This window comes from Phaethon lepturus, unplaced genomic scaffold (assembly GCF_000687285.1).
Source record: "Phaethon lepturus isolate BGI_N335 unplaced genomic scaffold, ASM68728v1 scaffold36781, whole genome shotgun sequence".
In the NCBI taxonomy this organism is placed as follows: domain Eukaryota; kingdom Metazoa; phylum Chordata; class Aves; order Phaethontiformes; family Phaethontidae; genus Phaethon; species Phaethon lepturus.
Window position 1 is genome coordinate 1 of NW_010520434.1, and position 22,422 is coordinate 22,422.

Here is a 22,422-nt window from a genome sequence, read left to right on the forward strand (position 1 = left end):
CGCGCTCGCCGGCGCGCTCGCCCTCGCTCTCCCGGATGCTCCTGTGCTCGCCCTCGCTCCGCTCCCTCGCTCGCACTGCCCGCGTGGGAGGCAGGCGGGGAGGAGAGGAGAAGAAGGGAAAGGGAGGAGGAAGGAAAGATGGAAGGAAAAGGGAAGAAGGGGTGAAAGGGAAAGGAAGTGAAGAACAGGGCAAGGAGCAAAAGGAAGAAGGAAGGAAAATGGGAAAGGTAGGGAAGAAGGAAGGAGATGGAAGGCAAGAAAAGGAATTAAGGGAAGAGTCCAAGGGAAAGGGAAGGAAGGAGAGGCAAAGGCAGGCAAGAAGGAAGGAAATGGAAGGCAAGAAAAGGAATTAAGGGAAGAGTCCAAGGGAAAGGGAAGGAAGGAGAGGCAAAGGCAGGCAAGAAGGAAGGAAGGAAAGGAGAGGAAATGCAGGAGGAGGAAAGGAAGAAAAGGACAGGTGAGGAAAAGGGAAGGCAGGAAAAAGAAAAGGAAGGAAAGAAGGGTAAGTCAGGAGAGAGGAAAAAGGGAAGAAGGAAGGACTAAGGCAGAAAAGGAAGAGGATAAAAAGAAGGAAGAGGAAAGGAGAGGAAAAAGGCAGAAGGGGAGGAAACGAAGAGGAAAGGCATAAAAGTTGACAGGTGGGAAAGATGGAAGTATAAAGGAATGAAGAGGAAAGGAAGGAAGGATGGAAAAAACAGGAAAGAGGAATAAGGAAGAGGAAAGGAAGGAAAAATGAAGGAAGGATGGAAAAAGGGCAGGAAGGATGAAAAAGGAAAGGTAAAAGAAGAGGAAAGGCAGGAGGGAAGGATGGAAAAAATGAGGAAGGAAAAAAGAAATGCAGTGTGGAAGGATAAAAGCAAGAAGAGAAAAAGGAGAGGAAGGAAAAAAGGAAAGGCAAGAAGAAAAAAGGGAAGGAAAGGTGGGGATGAAGACAGGAGAAAGGCATGAGAAAAAGAAGGAAGGAAAAAAGGCAGAAAAAGGAAAGGGATGAATAAAAAGAAAAAAGACAGGAAAAGGGAATGCGGGAACAAAGGCAGGATGGAAGGAGAAGGAAAAGCAAACGAGGAAAGACGGGAAGGCAGAGGGGCGGTTCCCCAACGCGTGCTGTCGCCGCAGGAGAGCAAGGGCTACGACTTCGAGTCAGAGACGGACACGGAGAGCATCGCCAAGCTGGTCAAGTACATGTACGACAACCGGGACAGCGACGACATCAGCTTCACCACCCTGGTGGAGAGGGTCATCCAGCAGCTGGTAAGGCGGGGAGCAGGGTGCAGGGTGGGGACCCGGGGGCAGACGGGGGACGTGCCCCGAGACAGACAGACACGCACGAAATTAACACCTGTGCTCCAGCAGTTCCCTGGCCGGACTGTGCCCCGGGGCGTTCTGCGGCAGACGTTAAGGAGGGGTTGCCTTTCCTCCCTCCGACAGTTCATCTCGGACATAGCCGTGCTTCTTTAACATTAGTCACTTCACTCGTGAAAAATGTCTAAATTTTGGGGCACAGCTATATCTTGAGGCAGCCAGTTCCTCGTGTGCTGGGTGGCGAGCGTCCGGGGGTGGGACAGAGTGAAAACAAGTCTGTGCTTCAGATCTTCCCCGAAACCTCCATCTGGAAGGGAAGCCGACCCCTTGTGGGAAGCTCGCCGCATAGCGCGCGGCTCCGCGCGTCGGTTCTCGCCCCGTGGTTTACAGGGGCAGGATCCGTCGCAAGCTGCCTCGTCCAGGAGACGGTTCTCGGCGATTTGCCAGGCAGGAGCTGCAGCGGCGGCAGACCAGGAACGCGTTTTGCTGGCAGATGGTGGGGGCTCACCTGTACGTTCGGTGGCCCCACGCCTGAGCAAACGCCCCAAAGTTTTGGCACTCCTTTGCCTCTCTAAGTCCCCTCGGTGCGTGCTGGCCCGGGGCGGGAGTGCTTGCTGGGGAAGCCGGTGATGCCCGAGTGCTGGTGATGCCCGAGTGCAGTGTCGGCGAGTCCAGAAGACTGATGAAGTGGTTGAGGACGAGCTTCCCGGGCTCGGGACGCCCTTCCAGAATGAGGTGCCTGGAGCTGCTGGTGGCTCTGAAGACGGCCGGGCAGCCGCCTGTGCGGGATCTCTTGTTCGCAGAAACCCGGGTGCAGCTTCTGTGCTGGGGGTGCTGGCCAGGCCTCAAGTGAAGGGATAAGCAGTTCGTATTTCTCTTGTTCCAGGAAGGTGCCTTTGCCCTTGTGTTCAAAAGTGTTCATTACCCTGGTCAAGCGGTTGGTACCAGGTAAGTATTGCTGTGGAAAGAACATTTTTGTTGCACCCTATATGTTGGGTTTTTTTGTCCCCCCAAGTTAGAAGACAATAGATAGAGGTTCTTCTCATCATGCTGCGTATGCTGGGGTGGAGGCAGCTGTTGTTTTTCCTTTTCTTTCTCTTGTTTTCCATTTACCGTAACAGAAAACTCCCAAAAACGTTTTGAAAATTTCTTGGTGACCACCTGTATCAGAACTGGTCTGGAACAGCTTGCCTTTTTTTTTTTTTTGGTAGACTCTGGTTGCAAGAAATTCAAAAGGAAGTGGTTTTATTTTTTCCTTTGTCTTTGCCATTGTGGCAGCCTTTGGACAAGTCCTCTGGTTGACTTGAAGTTGGCCAGCCTGGTGTTCAGGTTTTCTACTCCACTTTTAAACGCCAGCATCAGTCGGGTTGGTTTAACCATGCGCATGCCTAGCACAGGTTTTGAATTCCGGTGCTGATAGCCGTTTGTCGGTGCGTACAGTGAGAAAAGCCAGCGTGTTCCTGGTTCAGGTGGCCGTGGGGTTGCAGTTACTCTTGCAGAGTTTCAGCTACACTTGAGACGGACTCCTTGTGTCCTTGCGTTGTGTTTATTCAGGGATTCTTTCGCTCTGTCCCATGTGTGCAGCACCAACAACTAACCTGGGAGCAGCTCGCTCTTTTTTAGTTCAGTTCAGTTGCTGTGCTGGGGAAGAACAGTCCCTCCAGGTCAGGTGTCAAGGTGATGAGTCTTTGGGCGCTGAGGGCTGTAACTCGATGTCCTCTTGCAGGCGAGGCAGCCCCCTGCTCATAGGAGTGCGCAGCGAGCACAAGCTCTCCACCGACCACATCCCGATACTCTACCGGACGGGTGAGTGTCAGCACCCCCTTCCCCACAGGAGCCATGTTCCAGTCACCCTCAGACCAATGTACGAGCATCGAGTTTCACAAAGGGTTGCGTGCTTTGGGACACGTTACACTTGTAAACTTTGATCTGTACATGAAACCAGCATAAAAAAAAAGAGATTTTTTTTTTTTAGGTAAGTTTTTAACCACACGCTGTACCACCATAAACCTCAAGTTACTCTCTAGTTTTATAATCAAAGCTTTAATGTCCAGCGGTTGCAAGGAAAACACATCTTAATGCAGTAGCATAGAATAAAGAAGAACAGAATAATTCAGTCAAGTTAACAGTATAGTCGAACTTAGATACTTAAGTTTGTATTTGGTGTGTGGCAGGTTGGCATTCGTGGACTTGCTTGTTTTCAAGACCAAAACCGAGCGCGCGCTGAAGGCTATAGGCTTTTCAGTGCTGTGAACTCTGCCCCCACCCCCAGCACAGTTTTTAAAAAGCCAAATGCTGTTGCCCTTCGTGTGGCAATCTGTGTTTATGTTGTCCGTGTCCATCTTTCTCTCACACGTGTGTTTTACCACCGTGGACACATAGTCGCACCCTTGAAAATAAAAAGTGGCTAAGAATCATCCCGTAATTTACCGTTGTCGGAGGAGTCTGAACCGTTCAGTTACTGGCCACTGGACTAGTTCTCTAAGCGCTGCAGTGATCAAAAGGATTTGTGTCTTACTACGTCCTAACGGTGTTGCTAATTGAGAGCTTGCTGCTCTGTCATGTGAAGAACCAGGCCCAGTAAGCTTTGTCTGTGTTTACTCTTGGTTGATGGTGGATAATTAGCAGTAATCCTGTATGTATGTATGTAACACTTTTTTTTTTCCACCCCACTGATTATCTGAAGTTTGTTTTGTTTTTCCAATTACACTTTCAGCCGTACAATCTATGGATCATTCTTTTGATGGAATATCCATAAAAATGGAGGAAGGTGCCTACCAGAGAATATCTGGTACTTGAAATTTCAGACAAATCCTCCAGTTCTTTAGGAAAGGAATCATAAATGACAAATATGCATTGATTCTTTAATATGTGGTTATTGCTTTCCGTGTAATGTGGTGAAACAAATGGGATAATCAAAATTCCTTCTTGGTCCGAAACACCATGAGCAACACACAGGGAAATCCACCCGTCGGTCCACCCGTCCCATTTCAAATGCTCTGACATAATGCTCGGCGTATGCGCAACATTGATGACTTAGTGCAGGTTGTGCTGCGTGCTCCCTCCAGCTCCAGTTACAGAAGGAAACAGTAAATTACCTTAAATAAAACCCACAAAAATAGAGTGAAACCCTGTTAGGAGGCTGCTAATACGCCCAGTGCAGACATTCTCCAAAATTCCCTCTGGAGCTCAGATGTCCGAGCGCTGCGTCCTCCCTCCTCATCATCGTGGGAATTTGAATTGCAGCTTCTGGTAGAAGCAGCAAGGTTGAGCTGAGGCTGGAACCGACTTCCAGGCTCACTTCTGAGGGCGAACCATTTGTAATTCACATTACTTAATTTTTTTAAAGGCTAACGCATTGTATGTGATGTGATGAATTAAGTTGACATCTGCAGCAGGAGAGCGCTCTTCTATGAGAGGAGAGGATCTGATTCCTGGCTGCTGTAAATCAGTGTGATTCCAGCCTCACCACTGACAGCTCAGTGGGTGAAATCTGTGTGCTTTTGCCAAAGAAGAAACACACCTCGGTTTGTTGAAAGTTGAACTATGTTTGTTCTCTGTCAGGAGCTGAATGCAAACATTAGGTGAGGTTTTCTGTCTTTTTTCTGAAGTCAGGTTAATTCCCCAAGGTTTTAAGAACCAAAGTCTGTCAGCATTCAGGGGCACCAAGGGTTTTCTGAAAAATGGACCATATGAAATGTATGGATGAGAGAATCTTTGACTATAATTACTGTTTCATTAGCTGTATAATGCTGTCATCCGAAAACAGCTCTTACAGAAATCAAAAGTTTCATGCTGCTCAAGAAAGCATGGAAGAACCTCTTAAGCAGCAGCTGTGCTGTAGTACCTTTTCAGAACTACCATGTGCTTAGGAACATTGTAATGGAGAGTGAGGTGGTATCAAAATATACTCAAAACAGCCCAATTTTTGCTATACCTGTGTTAATTCTCTGCGATATCTCCGTTCTTTGATTTAGAAGGGAAAAGATTAAAAGATTACTTTTTGCTTCTAAATTCTAGTAAATGGGAGGTAGGTGCTGTAGAGCAACAATCTAGGTTATCCATAGATAAATGGACAATCTATGGACAAGTCCATCAATAAATAACAACCACAATTGGCTGATAACGCTCACTGTAACTTTTCAGTTGCTCCTTGGTAAGATACACATACCGTGCATCTGTCTGTGCACGATAAGAACACATTCCAGTTACAGCTCAGTGTAGAACCTGTAATACAGGAAAGCAAAGCAACATAATAAAGTCAATGCAGGGAAGTGCTGTATTTTGAGAAACAAAATTTGCATGTTTTGATCAAGTATGGGTGCTTCTGTTGGAGAATGGCTGCTAACACCTTTGCTCTGTCCTTTCTCGACAACAAATCAGTCTGTCCTGTCTCAACAACAAAGGAGTTTTTTCTCATTTACTGACTTAATAACTAAAGTGGAGGGCTCTAAATTGTTGGCTGAGCGGAACCTTCTTACCGAGTATCAACATGAAAGCAGTATTTTTTTCTTTACTTTCTCATTTACGGAAGCATAAATCTGAACATCACAAGCTCTACTTACATCACTGAATCAGATCAGTATCCAGTAGGTGAAACACAACATTAGAGCTTATGGGATAAATATATAATAGAGTAACTTCAATTTGTTATTCTCCAGCAATAGTCACATTTTGCTAGATGGGCTGATTAATCCACCCCCACCCCTTACCATACCGTGCACAATGACTGCCAAATAATTTTGTTTGAGCAGTAGGTGTTTTGGTTCTCGTCTGCATTCCTGATGAGCTTCGCCACTGAGAAGTATTTTCTGCAGTTAAAGAGGAGGCGGAGGATTAGAGAGTATTGGGAATTGCCAGAGTCCTTCAGAAAGGATCCCTGGTGAAACTGAACTTTTTTAAAGGCTCGGTACAAGCTTTTCAGGAGTTGACGCTTAGACCTATGTCCCTCGGTACACCTAGCTACTTCCCTGGCAATAGCATTAAGACTCGCAGCAGTTTACCAGCTGTATACAGTTTTTGGATCAGAATGAGGTGAGTACTCGCCGAGTACTTAATCATGATTTCCTGATCTGTGTCTGAACACATTAGCTCAGCCAGACAAAAAGAGGTTTGGGTTACATCTGCTGGTGCTCAGTGCAGCAGTGTGGTTGCACAGGTGGCAGCTCTGAAAGAATTTCCCCAGCGCTGGGAATAATTGACAAAGAAAGAGCAATCCTGCTCGATTTCTCAAAGCCTCAGGAAAGTTAGTGAAACAGGAGCGCAGGAGAAACTTAAAATGATAAACAGGGCGGCTTCAACCGGGAAAACGTTGGTAGATGTGACTGCTCATAAAGCAGCTTGAATTCTCTTCTAGTGGAGCTACACATAAACTTCCATTTCAATTTTTACTGATATTTTCCTCTAAACTTAAAACTCTGCAGCGACATTACGGTCGCAGGCTTAATTCAAAAGCACAACTGAGAAAGGGCGGAATAATTGGAGCATGCAGCTGGTACGCTGCCCTCTTCTCTTGTCGCTGTTACGTTTACTGTGGCCATGCGCAGTGATGAAAATAGTGCTTCATGTTGGTACCGTGCCTTGGGACCTCTGGTCGAGACTGACGTTGCAGCTGCGCTCCAGATGTGTGCGCGTGGTCCCTAATCCTCGTGTCTTCTAGGTAAAGACAAGAAGGGAAGTTGCAGCCTGTCTCGTGTTGACAGTACCACCTGCCTTTTCCCCGTTGAGGAGAAAGCTGTGGAGTACTACTTTGCTTCTGATGCTAGGTAATGTTTACCAGTATCTTTTAGCGTCTATTAAAACATGCTGTTTAAAGCTGAGGCCTTGAACAAGAGGCGGGGAGGCTGTGGTGTCCTTATGAATAATAGCAAATGACGTAGGTGCGGCTGTTACTTTACAACCATGAACTAGTTACCGTATGCGGCCCTGAAGGAGGCAGAGGGGGGTTGGATGAGCATTTCGGTTAGAAATGAACACTCGCTGTGGAATAGTGGTGTTGCCCTTCTGCAAGCACATCTGTTGATTCCAGAGGTGAGCGATAGGAAACCTGAGAGCGCGCTGATCTAAATGAATAGGACAGATGCTAATTATCGGGAGAATTGTGTTAATTCTCCAGGGCTCTCTGCACATGTGGAATTCCTTTATCATCAAAGGTGGCTTATTTTAATCCCAGTGGAGGGAGGAAAGACTAACTTGACAGCAGCCTTACCAGAATTTTTGATTTTCTTTATATTAGGGAAGAGAATACTTGTTCCAGAAATGTAAAAATACTGCTATGCTTGACTTCTGCACCTCTTCTCACCTCTTCTCTGCATTTTGGAGAGTCTTAGGACACCCTGATGCGTTCTGATTTTAGAGAGCTTTTCAGTGACTTGCCCAAGGGCAGAACAAAAACTACTAAAATAGGGAGCTGACGTGTTTCGGGAGAGCTTGCCTTGTTCAACTAAGAGAGAGTACAGACTAAAACCTGGCCAAAGATTGTAAGCCCCACTGGTAATTCCAGTATTGACATTCCCTAAGTAAACTGCAGGCAGGGAAGGTATTCAGTAGTACCTAATTCTTGGAGTGCTTCTAGGCAGATCTCAGCGTCCTTTAATAGGTGGCCAAGCCATCCCCAGTTTTACAGATGGGAAAACGAGATGCAGGGAGGGACAATGGCGCATCACTGGGAAAACCAAGAAAGGAATCTGCGCCTACAGTTGAGCACCCTGTGCGCTAAGGCAAATTACTGTCTTCCCGGCTTCCACTCCCTAGCTCCTAACGGTTAGATCACATTGCTGCACGTGCTGCTTTGTCTGAGGAATTCCTAGTTTCTTCTTACAGCGGGCACTGAAATTAATAATGAGGTAGGTGGAAAAAATCCAGTTATATTGGCAATGTGGAAATGTACTTTCCAGTACTCCTCTTATTTGAAAAGAGATTCCATGGAAGTGAGTAACCTTCTTGAAATCAAAAGCTGTATGTTGGATTATAAATAGGACTGTAGCCCTCATCTTTCTGTGAAGAATAACGTCTTACAGCAAATGGTGTATGCTTTTATAGTGCTGTCATTGAGCATACCAACAGAGTGATTTTCCTTGAAGATGATGATGTAGCAGCTGTGGTCGATGGCCGTCTTTCCATCCACCGGATTAAACGCACGGCAGGCGATCACCCCGGACGCGCAGTCCAAACCCTGCAGATGGAACTTCAGCAGATTATGAAGGGTAAAATCTCTTGGATGTCACCTGTGTAGATGTACAGGCCCTCCTTGGAGTCACAGAATAAGTTGGGTTGAAAAAGACCTCTGGAGATCATCTGGTCCGATCCCTGTGTTAAAAGCAGGGTCAAGTATATCAGAATGTTAAAGGGCCTTGTTTAGTCGAGTTTGGAGTATCTCCAAGTACAGAAATCCCACAGCCTGCCTGAGCACCTGTTCCAGTGCTTTACTACCCTCATGGTGAAAAAAAATCATCCTTACATCTAGCGGGGCTTTCCCTCTAGCTGCTAACACCATAATGAGGAGAATTGTGGGGCTGTGAATTTTGCCTCCTGCTTGGAGGCATCCATTTTTCCCAAGATCGGCCCCTCGCAGGCTTGCCATTCCAGATCTTGACCCTTCATTGACACATTCCAGTGACTTGAACCTAGCTCTCATGATGAGGTGATGCTTTGGCAGAAAAAGAAGTATCAGCTTAACAATTTCTGATTGGTAACTGGTCCGTTAGAGACTCTGGTCCAAGCTTTTCCCTGTATACATGGGAAGAATGTAAATTACCAGGAGGTAATTTAAAGTGGTCTCATTTGTTTTGTTTGTTTCTTTCTTTAATAGGTAACTTCAGCTCATTTATGCAGAAGGAAATTTTTGAGCAACCAGAGTCTGTTGTTAATACAATGAGAGGAAGGGTCAACTTTGATGACTACACTGGTAATTGAGATTAAGCCTTCTTTATTTTTGATAGCTCAGTATCTAGTAGTTACTCACAGTAGCTGTAGAGGAGGAAGTAGGTGATGACATGGGAGATTAAAATGTGCTGCTGGGAGATGATGCGCCTGTGTCACAGGGAGCATTTCCAGATATTCCATGCACTGGTGGCAAGATTACTTTTTGTAGTGTGTTTGCTTTGTTTTGGGTTTTTTTGCAAAGTAGTTGATGGAGATTGTAACACGCTGGCTGTTAGCACCAGTAACCTTGAGAATTTCTGCTACCTGGCCACCCTAATTTTTCTCTCTGAATCTTGCTTATAGTAAATCTCGGTGGGCTGAAGGATCACATTAAGGAGATTCAGAGGTGCCGTCGTTTAATCCTTATTGCTTGCGGGACAAGTTATCATGCTGGAGTTGCGGTAAGTGGTCAGTCGTGATCTGCTGGTGAACTGTAGCTGGAATTGAACCGCGGGCACAGTCTTGCGGGTGTCGAGCAGGTTAAGGATTGATTTCAGGTTAAGGATGAGCAAGTGCACGCTGATGAATGAAGGCCCTTTTGAAAGCTGCATACACCAGACTTTCAATTCACCAGCAACAGCAGTAGGAAATAAAAGCTGAAGAACTTGAATTCTTACAAAAATGTTGCCTGTGACTTTCGTTGCTATGGAAGGCTTTAAAAAACAAAACCTGCTCGGTCGTAGGGGCTGCCATGAGCCGGATAGGATCTCCTCCTTTGCTATTTACACAGACAGCGATGGGCCCTGCTTGGAGACGTCTCTCTGCTGGCCCAGTACAGTGAAGAGGTTTCGCTTTGTGCCTTACAGAAGTACCGGCTGTGTGCGCAGCCAGCGCCTGATTTGGTTTCGCCGAGGCCTGACCTAATCGTGGGTTCAAATGCGATGGCTGTAGATGAAGCGTTTTTAGATTGTAGCTTGGCAGCCCGTAATGTTGCAATTAAAAGTGCTCTGCAATTTCGCAGAGGAATCTTTGAGCTTCTGTCAGAAAGGCTGCAACACTCAGCTATGTTCACTGATTTACAAGGACCAGAAAAGAAACGTTTTTGTTCATCTTGGCTACCTCGGCAAGATAATGTTAACAGTAATCCATCGACTAGCCAAAACAAGTTTCTGGCTTGGCCTGGATACAGGTGGTGGTTTCTGAATCGTTCAGTAATACAAGTTGTAGTCTAATAGAGGAACATCCTATATTATATAATATATACGTAGTAATATATAATAAGTGAGACTTATTTAAGAACAATCTATCTACGTGTGAGGGAGGAGTTGGCCTCACAGGCTTTTTGTGGTTCCAGAAGCCGGGTAGCTTTTCACAGGAGCAGTTGTGTGACTCGAGTATGGGTATACTGAGTAATTAAAATATAATCCAGCACTAATTTTCACATGGTATTTTGATAGTAATATTTTCCAGTGTGTGGCAACTAGAAGGCTTTTTTTGTATTCCAAACACTTGTTTTTCTTTTTTAACACGATGTAATATGCAACTTTCTGACCTTTCCTTTTACCAGACCCGTCAGGTTCTGGAAGAACTGACTGAATTACCTGTTATGGTTGAACTAGCCAGTGACTTTTTGGACAGAAACACCCCTGTCTTCAGAGACGACGTTTGCTTTTTCATCAGCCAGTCAGGTATGGTCTCACTTTACCACCCACTCACTCCCCTCTTTCCTGTAAATGTTAGCTTGGGAGGGAGAAGGCAGTAGGGCCAAATTCTTGCGCCTGCCTGTAGGATTGCACGTGGTACGCCTGAGAGAAGAAACTGGCACGCACGTACTAGAGCTGGGGAAAAAATAGAGTGGTTCTCCTCCTGTCCATCTGCGTGCTGGTGCATGATTTTGTTTAGCTGCGTCTTACATATGGGAACTGTAGTTTTGTTTCCTTTCTCTGGGAGGAAATATTCTATCAATCAACAGGCTACAAAAGTGCTACTGAGCTCTGGGTAAAGGCAGCATGATGGTTTCTTTTGAATAGTTTTTAGTTCTCTAGTTAAAGCACAGCCAAATACTAAGCTATACGGTGGATTGGATCCATAAAAGACATGAAACTGTTACACACAAGTATCAAAAAATGCAACAACCTTGGAATGGAATATGAGATATAAGATGCACTTGAGCATTGAAAAAATATTTATTATTGCATTCAAAATATTTTCAGGGACAACTGCAACACAAAACTACGATTTTTTTTTTTTTTTTCCTCTTAGTTGAATTTACCATTGTAGATTTTCATAATTGATCTTCTGCTTTGATACTGAAACTAGTAGTTACTTTTTCTCCATAGGTTAAAATACTCTCTTGGGAGCAATTTTTTTTTGTTCTCAGTATCAAGTAATTCAGACTATCCTCTCATTGTAGGGGGCTCATGTAAACGTTCAGGTTTTCCCTGGGTTTTTTGGAATACACGTGCAAATGTTGCTTCTTCCCCTTTGAACCTGTACTGTCCCAGTCTAACAGGGAACACGATTGAGCGCATGCTAAGGGCTGCAATCTTTCCCCTGAAGTGTTGGATGTAGCTAACAAAGATTTTCCTGGAACCTGAGCTTGGCATTCAGGCAGTGCAAAAACAAAGTAAATACTGAGCTCAAATAACCCCAGTTCCCCCCACTCATAAATCTGTTTTTCTAGCCTTAGATCACTACCCTACATGACTTGCTTTAAGTAGCGCAGTAGGCAGAGCAGTTTTTGTGCATTGGTGTACCAAAGGAGAAGCGAACCGAACTAACCTTGGGGTCTTTTGTTCTCTATTGTCACCTTCCACATGCGGGAGTACTCAAGAGGCTTACCCTTTTAGGACAAAAGCAAACTGGTATCTCTAGATGGAATACACAGTAGCTTCTAATTCTAGTCCCATCTGCGGAGCTCAGCTCACAAGCAGCACTGCTGGGATCATCAGTGCAAGGTTTCTTCCCCCAGCATCATGTTTATTTGAACCAACTTTTTCTCCTTCTTTGTATCTAGAGCTTTCGAGTCAACGTGTTCAGTGAAGTCCCATCTAAGCCAGCTTGTGTTTGCACCGTGCAAACAATTCTGAACAGGGGTAATTTGTTCTAGAGACAATCTCTTTGATGACAGATTTTGCAAACTCTCGTGTTGTTGGTAAGCACCATCAGCAGACACTTCCCTGAGTTTCAGTGGCAGTGAGGTGGTGGCAGGACTCGAGAGGCAGTGGCTTAGTGCCGTTGCATCCACTGGACGCTTCAGCTGGCTTGTGTCCAGACAGCCCTCACACAGGTTTTCCCCCCAGCCCACCCTGCTGCAGCTGAATTTTTGTTAACCAGGAAAAGGAAGAAAGTTTTTTTTTATTAAAGAAGATAACACTTGAATAGCCCTTTTTTAAAAAAACAAAACAAAACAACAAATACTGTTTGTTAGGTTTTGTTTTTTCTAGATTTCACGGTTGTCTTTTTAGGGTTAAAACACAGTGTGCCAGGGTTGAAATAACTACTAAGTCCTTTGACTTCAGGCAAATGCAAACCTCCAAGATTGTATTCGGGGAATTGCTGCGATTTTACACCTGCAGTGACAGCAGTAACCGATACTGAGCTGCAGCATTGTCAATACCTGTCTTTTCAGGTGAGACAGCGGATACTTTGATGGGTCTTCGGTACTGCAAAGAGAGAGGAGCCTTAACCGTAGGAATAACTAACACAGTTGGCAGCTCTATATCACGAGAGACAGACTGTGGAGTCCATATCAATGCGGGACCAGAGATCGGGGTTGCCAGTACCAAGGTAAGTAATAAGTTTATAGACCTCACTGATGATGATGACGATGATGACGATGACTGTTACTGAAACGCTCCCCGAAGGTGTTGGCTATAGCCTGGATCCTCTGTTAAAATGCTTTCTGTTCCCTTTTTACTGGTTGCTATTGATGATTGTGTAGTTAATGATCATGTGCCCAGCAACACTCTTAATTTTCTTTTATCTTGCAAGAGGGCTTTTTAAAAAAAATTGAAATATTATAAGGAATCAGTATTAAACATTGAAAACAAAGGGGTCTCGGAGGGCAGGGTTCTGTAAGAGGCAAGAATTCTGCCCTCTTTCCCATCATTTGTCTTAAGGTGCAGGTTTATACTAAGGTCTAAAGATGAAAAAGGAAATTAAAAGACAAGATTATAGAACGTTTGACAGCATGTAACTGCCCTTAATGGCACTGCTTTACTTAAGGATTGAAACTATACTTTCAGCAAACAGGGGAGTGGTCTTTTACAGAAACCCACTACTTATGTCCACCTAACAGAATTATTCTGTGGTTGATGCATCTGGCTACACATGATACAGTATAAAATAACTTGCTTAGCTGCATTTCATTTTGATGAAGTGCTTCTGAATGGTGAAATCTGCTTTGATTTAGTTATATTTAGAGGCGAGATGATGTCAATCTGTTACATAAATTCAGCCAAAAACCACATTTGAGTTTAACAGTTCACTGGGGAATTTGATCATGGAAATTCACGAGTCTCTTACAAGAAACTCTTGAACGAGTTGTTTGTCCCTGGTTGTTTTCGTGTAGCCAACATCACAGTTTGGAGATAACTGAAAATGGCGTTTTCTCTGGTGATGTGGCGAGTTACCAAAGTTGTGCATATATGAAATAGGAACTTGAAGAGATTCTGCCCTAAGGTTGTCCAGAACTTCATTCTGATAACATACTGTAAACAACCCAAGCATTGTTAGCATGACTGTTGCTATTTAATTCTGTAACCTTCAGCTGCACCAAAACAGTGTCGATGGCATTCCATATCAAACTCTGCTAGTCAGCGTAACTGAACCTTTTCTAGATTCTTTCAGAGCTATTCAAATCTTTTCCAGTATCACAACATGAAAGTTTGTTTGATCATTGTTTAGGAAGGGACAGAAATACTAAAAGGCTTAATCTTATTTCTAAGCAACTTCAATCCCGGGCTGCCACCACAGACCATTTCATAACATTTGTCTTGCAAGGACTTCAGAGGCTTGACTTTGCAGTAGCTGTTTGATACTGTGCCTCAGATGTTTTGTGAATAAAACTGCCTTAACTTGAGCACTAATTTCACCTGCCTGTGCAGATGATTTTTCCCCAAAGCCAATGGCACCAGTCACTACGGTCTTTTAGACAAATACAGAGCCTTACCAAGGTGAAGAGTTCAGAACCTGTTCTTGAAGAAGCGCAGTGGGAAATCACTTTTTAGCTGTGTGGTTGTAGCCTTACCTTTGTGTTAGTTGAATGCAGTCCAAAAAAGTTTCAGCTAGCTGTCCTGTGGCCATGGCCAGATGTTAGTGGTGGGCTTCCAATGTGCGTCTCCAGTCAGTGGGTCTGCCCGTCTTCAGTGTTTTCAGCATTTATTTGCAGTAAAGGAGGACACAGGTATGGTCACAAAACAGGATGTCATAGTCGCCAGGGAATCTTAGAAATACTCCATTTTGCTTGTTCTATCTTAATCTCGTGGAATACAAGGAGATCGTTGCGTTGCATGCCTCAGTTTGAGATTTGCTTAAATGAGATTTGCCCTGTGAATTTCATGTTCGTCTTTGCTACTTAATTGGAATGAAAGCTGCCATTTTGGTACCATGTTAAGAATAAAGTCAAGAGCTAGTCTAAGGATTTTATGTAGCAGGTGACAACCGTTTGGCTACTGTTGTAACGACGTGTTTTCTCTCTCTCTCTCTTCCCCCTTATTAGGCCTATACCAGCCAGTTTGTCTCTTTGGTGATGTTTGCTTTGATGATGTGTGATGACAGAATTTCTATGCAGGAAAGGCGCAAGGAAATCATGCGTGGTCTGAAGGGACTGCCAGGTAGGAAACTGCCGCATTTATTGTGTCTTGCCAAGTGAAAGATAGCGCCAATAGCACAGACGAACTTCAGCAGCACCTGAACTTTGCTTTTGAAAGACCCAGGGGATCAGATATGAGCAGCTTGGCTACTAGCAGTAACTCTTGCAACCATGTTCTCTCTGATGTCGTCAGACCACTAAAAAATACCAACTCCAATTTCTATGCAAGTCACTGCTATCTGTGCAGATGAAGTATAAACAGTATGTATAGTTTGAGAGGCACGGGCATATAAGCACGCAGAACAGGAATTCTTCTCTTTCCTTCTAGACTTAATTAAAGAAGTGCTGAGTATGGATGATGAGATCCAGAAGCTAGCCACAGAGCTATACCATCAAAAGTCTGTTCTCATCATGGGACGTGGCTACCATTATGCTACATGTCTTGAGGGAGCTTTGGTAAGAGATTTCTATTTAAAGATGGTTCAAACAGTTAGCTACAGACTTCAGATTTCAGCACAGGAAACGACACATGGCTACAAGTTGTTTTAAAAGCAGCTAACAGCTGCGCCGCGGTGGCTGAAATGCTGGGTCAAATAGTTAAAACTTACTCTAACAGTGCTGAGACTTCCACTTACAGATACCCAAGTTCCATAACAGCCACAGGCTACAGTTGGGTTGAAAGGGTGTATTTTCTGCATTCACACTGGGAATGCTTTATTGTGACAGATACTATTTACTATTGGGCACCCTAGTAAAATCAGTTCTTTGAACTGTTGGGGTGGCATTTCCAGGAGTGCTCAGCATCCCAAACTGAGTACGTACTTTCTAAAACCCCTATATTGCAGTTTCTACCTTTGAGGAGGTTCCTGTTGTTAGAAGAGCTGTCATCCACTGACATGCAAACGTGTCCTCTTTGCGTTTGCCTGCCCAGTTCAAGACTGTGATGATGGAGATGTTGGCTGATGGCGAATCATAAGGCATTTGGTGGTAGAACTCTTAAGTCTTGATGGCCTGCAAGCAGCTGAGCCCAGATGCACTAGTTCAATCTGTGTTTTCAGGCTGGCTTGTCTATGTATTGGATCTGAGGAGAGCCAGAACACATTTTTACAAAGAAAGTGGAAGAAGCAACAGAGATGGTTTAAAAAAAAAAAATTAAAAGTTTGCCCAAAGCTTTATGAATTGTTTTTCCCCATCTAGAAAATTAAAGAAATTACCTACATGCACTCCGAAGGGATATTGGCAGGTGAGCTGAAGCACGGCCCTCTTGCACTGGTGGACAAACTCATGCCCGTTATCATGATCATCATGCGAGACCATACATATGCCAAGTGCCAGAACGCTCTCCAGCAGGTCATTGCACGGCAAGTAAGTACCTGTAAAAGTTTACAGTGCATCAGAAATGTTAGTTTTAATATAAAAGGGGATTCTAGGACACCCAGCCTCTTTGCTTTAGTGTCACTGCTTAAAATGTGAATTCAGTAGATATTCTGGGCATTTCGAGTGCAATTTGTGCAGCAGATTGCAGAAGCCTAGTGTGGTTTGTTCACCCCTTACCATATTGCACCCCGGGATGCCCATGGGATGCTAAGCTGTTTTGTTCTACGTTAAGTAAAAAGTTCTTGCCACCGGCACTCTGAACAGATGTGAGAAGAGAACCTTCCAGGCCTGTTTTTTCTTCAGCATTTCCTTTTGTTGCAGGGGCGCCCTGTCGTGATTTGTGATAAGGAAGACATTGAGACAATTAAGAACAACAAAAGAACAATCAAAGTTCCGCATTCAGTGGACTGTCTGCAGGGGATCCTGAGCGTCATCCCCCTTCAGCTTCTGGCTTTCCATCTCGCAGTTCTCAGAGGATATGATGTAAGTACAGTATTCCTTCCCTTCTGCACTCGTGTTTGCCGTCTGCAGATGTGGAGAAGACGTGTTGGGTGATGTTGGAAGTCTGGGGGGGTTGTATGTGTAATTGTTTGAGGTTCAATGGTAGACCTGGCAATTACAGAAGCTTCTCGTGAACAAAACTTGAAGGCAGTCTAGTACACTTGGCTGAGGCTTGCGCAGTTTGAGTTTGGACATGTGTCTGTTTTCTGGTACGAGCGTACTACAGTTTCTGGAGGGCTGGTAGGAAGCTAAAAGGAAGGTAACAGTCCACAGAAGGATGTTTGACAAACACGAGTCTGTTTGCATTAGGTATTTGATCTTAATACAGACACTGGCCTCCACCTTTTATCACAGTGACCTTTTATCATTTGAGCACTGTAACAAGATAGACTAAAGGGACTAACTCCTTAGTTCTTGACAGAGGAGTCGTAACAATTGAGGTTTATGGACTTTTTCTGCACCGATTATCCTAAATTAACACAAAAATACGTTCAGTCGTTTTCACTTTAAATGCAGAACAAATGTTCCACACATTACAAAGTTACACACAAAGTGTATAAATACTCACAAGCGTGTTCTTTCTCCTCCCTCTCTGCAGGTTGATTTTCCAAGAAATCTGGCCAAGTCCGTAACTGTAGAGTGAAAGATCATCTGAATCATAGGGGCAAAGGGGAATTAAATGAAAGACTTTTTTTGGTACCAAAATAACTTGATTTTAAAGTCCCCTAGGTAAACCTTATTTTGGTAAATCATTGTTTGTGTATAAGATCACCATAATTCCATTACATTAGTGACTGTCAAATTGATTCCACGTGCTATGTCCATAGCTTTGGGTTTTTTTGAACAATAGACTTCCATGAAAGATGTTAAATGGTTTTCTTGGTTTTCAGGATTACCGAGTCTTCTAGGTAAGGGGCTCTCCACTTTAAGATAATGTTTCTTGCCCAGTGTGGCTCATCCCTGTCGTTGATGAGAAACCATTGAATGAATTACCTGTCATGCTCTCAGGCAGTGAAGCAGGATACCAGGATATGCAACTGGAACAAGAGCTGTTGCTGGTCATGCTTGTGCAGATATTTTAACAGTGAACAGAACTGTAAGCAAGCACTTGGTGTCAATGTGTGCCTCATGTACAAAAGGGAATTCAGTTAACCCATCACAACCTCCTAAATTTTAGGCACATGGTAAATGTGCTAAGAAAATAATGTTGCTTCGGAAGGATTTTATCTATGCCAAATACCTAGCAAGTGACAATCTCGTAGACTCGGTGGGCCACAGCGCACTGTGTAACACCAGCATGTACCTGTAGCGGTGCCCGTGAAGACGGAACTCAGGCCTTCAGGCGTAAACGGAAGCAGCGTCTGACTCGGTGTGGCCACTTACCAAAGCGGGGGAAAAGAGACGAATGTGAACAGTGCTCAGTTTGTGCTGGTGTTCTGTTGTTGCTGCTGTTTGGGGATTTTTTTAATACAAGTAGAAGTCTTCCTGTGTCGAGGATTCTTTTTCCCCCTGCACTGTGGCACTAGAAGCGCATCCTAAGGACCTGGCTTTGTACTGCTGCAGGTCACTTACGAGTCTGAACGCGTAGAACAACATTTCTGCCTTCTGTCTCTCGGCCAGAGAGACGGCACTAAAGCTCCCTTTCCGAGGCTTACTGTGTTAGCCAAAGTCCCTTAATGAAAGCATAGGTTCTGGTTTATTTAGAAGCAGTTTGTATGTGACTTGTGTCAAATTCAGCTGGTTTAAAATTTGAGGGGATAAAAAAGGCTTGATAGACACGACAAATACATACCTTGGTAATAGTTTTATAACAAGCTCGCAGAGATTCAGAAATTATGCCGAAAATACGCCTTCAAGATTTAATACTGACTTTTTCAAAGTCATTAAAGGGTAGTTAGTTATGTATTTCATAATGCAAAAAGGTGGATTTCCTACCAGCTTGATGGGTTTCAAATTAGCTTTACACACATACCATAAAAAGGAAAACATGCTGCAAGGCGTGTAAAGCAGCGCTTGCCGAGTGCTGGTGGATATTCCAGGTCATTTACTGCCCCCAAAGAATTGCTTTAACAAATGCAGTGCCCGGCACTGTCCACTACCCTTTAAAGCCCAGTTCTCCTCACGCAGGGTGACTATGGCTAAGCAGCAGTAATCCAGGCCGACTCGTACAACGGAAGATGACTGCTCAGACCGAGATCTTTCCAAAGACTGTGTCTGTAGCAATTCTACTTTATATAAAACCACAGTAACTATCTAACTGATATGATATTCAGTATCAGCTCTAGGCTTAGTTTTATTATGAGAATGAAATGCTGTGTGCCTGGAAACAGCTTCTCAAAACCAATGTATGTACGTTTATTAATACAGCGTAGTCAGACTATTAATTTATGAATGCATTGTGCTGCCAGTGTCTGTTTAAGAACAAAGTAGTAAATACTGCATTTTATTTGTACAGCATTTGCTTATGAGACACTGACTTAGAACAGTTATGTGCCTCTGCCGAAACATGACCAGTAGCTTTCCCCGCTTCATTTGGAGACGATATTTGTCCTTAAGGATAAAACAACATGTGTTCAGTGCTAACAATTTGAAGACAGTCCTCTTCCTCCTTCTCCTAAGCAAGTTGAGTGGGAGGAGAAGAGAAACCGTGCAAACCTTTCACGTGGAGGGCTGTAACCAAGGCAGGGTTACAGCACGAGGACTTGCAGTATCACATCCTATGTTCCCATTGGGATCATGGGATCCAGTGTGAAAGAACCCTGCAAGAGACTTACTTTAAGATCTTTCTCCTATTCCACTCAGAAGAAAAGCAGCAAGCATTGCTGTTACCTAGCCTTGTATAGATGATTGTCCAGTAGCTTACTGAGTCTCCTAGCACACAGGATGGTAGCCATCCCTGTTAAGATACAAGTTGCTATTCAGTACAAGTTTGATAATGCAGGCTGTTAAATATTTATGAAAGTAAATTGTATACAAAGAGGACCAAAGAACAGGAGTCTAAGTTAGAAACGTTAAGTCTGGCACTCTCAGGTCAGGTGTAACTGTACAGATACCGCTGAGCTATTTGGTTTTATGCTGTGATAGACAAATCCTTATTCTTTGTAATTTAAGGCATTAGACTCATGACAGATTCTTCATTTGTCAGAAGTAAAGGTAGTATTCACCCCCTGCATTCTGCCAGTTGCCAGCAAACTGCCTGAAGTGTATAAAACTCTGCCTGCCAAACCAGAGGTTTAGTCGCTACTTGCAACTAGGCTGTGGGATGTGGTAATGCTTAATGTCAAAGAGTGCTGTGGAGCACACTTGCTATGAAGAATTTCTCTGATGAGCATGGTAGGGAATCCGTTAAGCATCTCATTGTTGTTAATTGCCATGCCTGTGTGAAGTGAGAATGTAAAGGACTCTTCTTAGCTTTCCTTACCTCATTTTGTCTAGATGTGTTGCATTTTGATGAAAAGATGATGTTTCTCTTTTCCTTAGAAAACTTTTAGAATGTCTTGTGATATTTATTAACAGCCAGTCAGTCCTCTGCTCTCCAGAATGAATGTTTTGCTTACTGAGCCAGTAAAGTTCCCTCCTTCCTAATTGAGGTGTTTAAAAATTCAGTAGCCCTGTCACTAAAATTGAGCCACAGGTAAATACAGATAAAGGCCTTTGCCATTTGGAATAGCAGCTGCCTATTACTGCCTACTTTTGTCAGAATTTATTTTGATTTCAGTAACTGTTTTCCTCATCTATGTCTACAGAGGCTTAAAGAGAAGCACACACCCATAGGTCTTAGGGGTTTTTAATTACCAAAGGCCGGAGAACTTCAGGCTCAGCCCGTGTTGTTTCTGCCCAACAGATCGCAGACAAATGCCACACCGGTAGTAAGGTTATTCCACACACAATAGGAAATTAAGTTGTACATGGAATACAATTCTGACAGAAAGGTTTTTCCCTCCTCACTCTACTGGAGAAAGGCTGTAGGCAGTTCTTTCCCAAATTTGTCAGATGAGTGTCTGTGTGCGCATTCTCATAAAGCGCCCCAACCAGCATTTGGGTAGCCTCGACCTCATAAGGCGCAACAGTGACATGGCAAATGCCATCTCCTTTTCACCGTGGTCTTACCGACTCGAAGGTGATGACGTGCCACTAGCACGAGGACGCGCTTCTGGCCGGAAGGCTGCCCCGACGGCCATGGTTCTGGAGTCTCAACCCCTCTGTACTGAAAGAGCTGAAACGTTCACACAGAACATTTCCGAGTCAAGTGGGAGGGAGCTCGTAGGTATGACACGATGTGTAATCACACTCAGGAGCCTTAAGACTAGCCTAGACACACTAGGTTTGGTTAAACTGCAGTCTGAAACACCTAAAGGCATAAGGAAGACTGACACATTAGTGCAAAATTAGAGGCTTTTCTAGCGGTCCTTGACGCCACAAGTAGGTGCCTGGCAGCAGCATGGTGGAGGGACTGAAATTCAGTGCTTGAAGTAGCACATCAGTGTTTAGCTGTGGCTAATTTTAGCTCCTACCTGAATGTACCAAACTTGCCTCAAAGCATTGAGTCCCTCCTCTGCACCAGAAATGGGAAGAAGAAGAAACAAAGAAGTACTTGGTTTGAATAAAAGGAAAGAAAACTATTTGCCTTCAATTCAGTTTATGTAAATAGACATTTGAAGTGGCAAATACCACCATTTCTTCCCTTCTAGATCTATTTGCCTCTGCTTGTACATATCCAGCTGGCTTGGTTTGTGGGGACCAGTCTGTATCTTCCTGTTGTGTGCTGTACGCAGAAGATGTCTTTCTTTTGTCTGTAGTGTTTTATAAGTTGGGTTTTGTCTTTTTGCTTACATTTTTTGTATCTCACCCTTTGAATAAAATCAAGTGCCCTACATTAAACAAATGGAATTGCTGGTCTTTAGTTAAATCCATTTAAGAATAGGTAACCCGTGAAAGTTAAGGGCAGTAGGTGCAAAGCAGAAAAACACAGGGCTTAACTCGCCTCTCTCCTAACCGGCCGGGCTGCTTTTCGTGTCTGAGATGAGATGGAATATATTCCAACTGCCCTTTCCTAACCAAGAAGCAAGCCCATGAAATACCCCTAAGGCAGAACAGTCAGTATTGCTTTACTTTCTGTACCTTAATCCTCATTTTTCTGTCACCAGGGGAGACAAAACCACAGTCAGCACAGCCCGTACATCACCCATGCTTAGCGAGTATTACACACGTTCCACAACTTTTGAAACTCACCATTTCTTTTTCAAGAAAGAAACCTGTTTGGGTAGCGTACAGACAGGCTGCTTTGCAAACCCAGCAGGGGAGGACTATGCCACAGATGCCGAGATAGTACAATTAAGTGCACATTCCTGTAAGACAACAGCTGGGGGCTTAGAGATTGTTCATGTCTAAAAAATGCCTGGATGACTTTGTAAGTGAAACCCACAATGACAAAAGACTGTCTGAAATTCCACCCCTCCTCCAGTCGGAGCCATTCATGGATTAATTTCCTCAGGGACCTTCACCTCTCCAGGGGAAGACTATCAAACACGATCATGTATTTTCCTAGATGAAGTGAGCAGCTT

General features: G+C 44.1%; 1 protein-coding gene across 1 annotated transcript; it reads left to right on the forward strand.

The window, feature by feature from the left end:
• Positions 1-1,116: 1,116 nt before the first annotated feature.
• On the forward strand, positions 1,117-17,743 carry GFPT1 (glutamine--fructose-6-phosphate transaminase 1; the record flags this gene model as incomplete). The annotated part of the gene is made up of 15 exons (XM_010297386.1): positions 1,117-1,251; positions 2,189-2,250; positions 3,029-3,108; positions 4,019-4,072; positions 6,962-7,067; positions 8,344-8,507; positions 9,113-9,208; positions 9,529-9,626; positions 10,733-10,853; positions 12,797-12,954; positions 14,888-15,002; positions 15,309-15,436; positions 16,178-16,345; positions 16,679-16,840; positions 17,457-17,743. Coding segments are annotated over 15 exons (1,692 nt in total), but the record flags the coding sequence as incomplete, so codon positions are not given.
• Between the last annotated feature and the right edge of the window lie 4,679 nt (positions 17,744-22,422).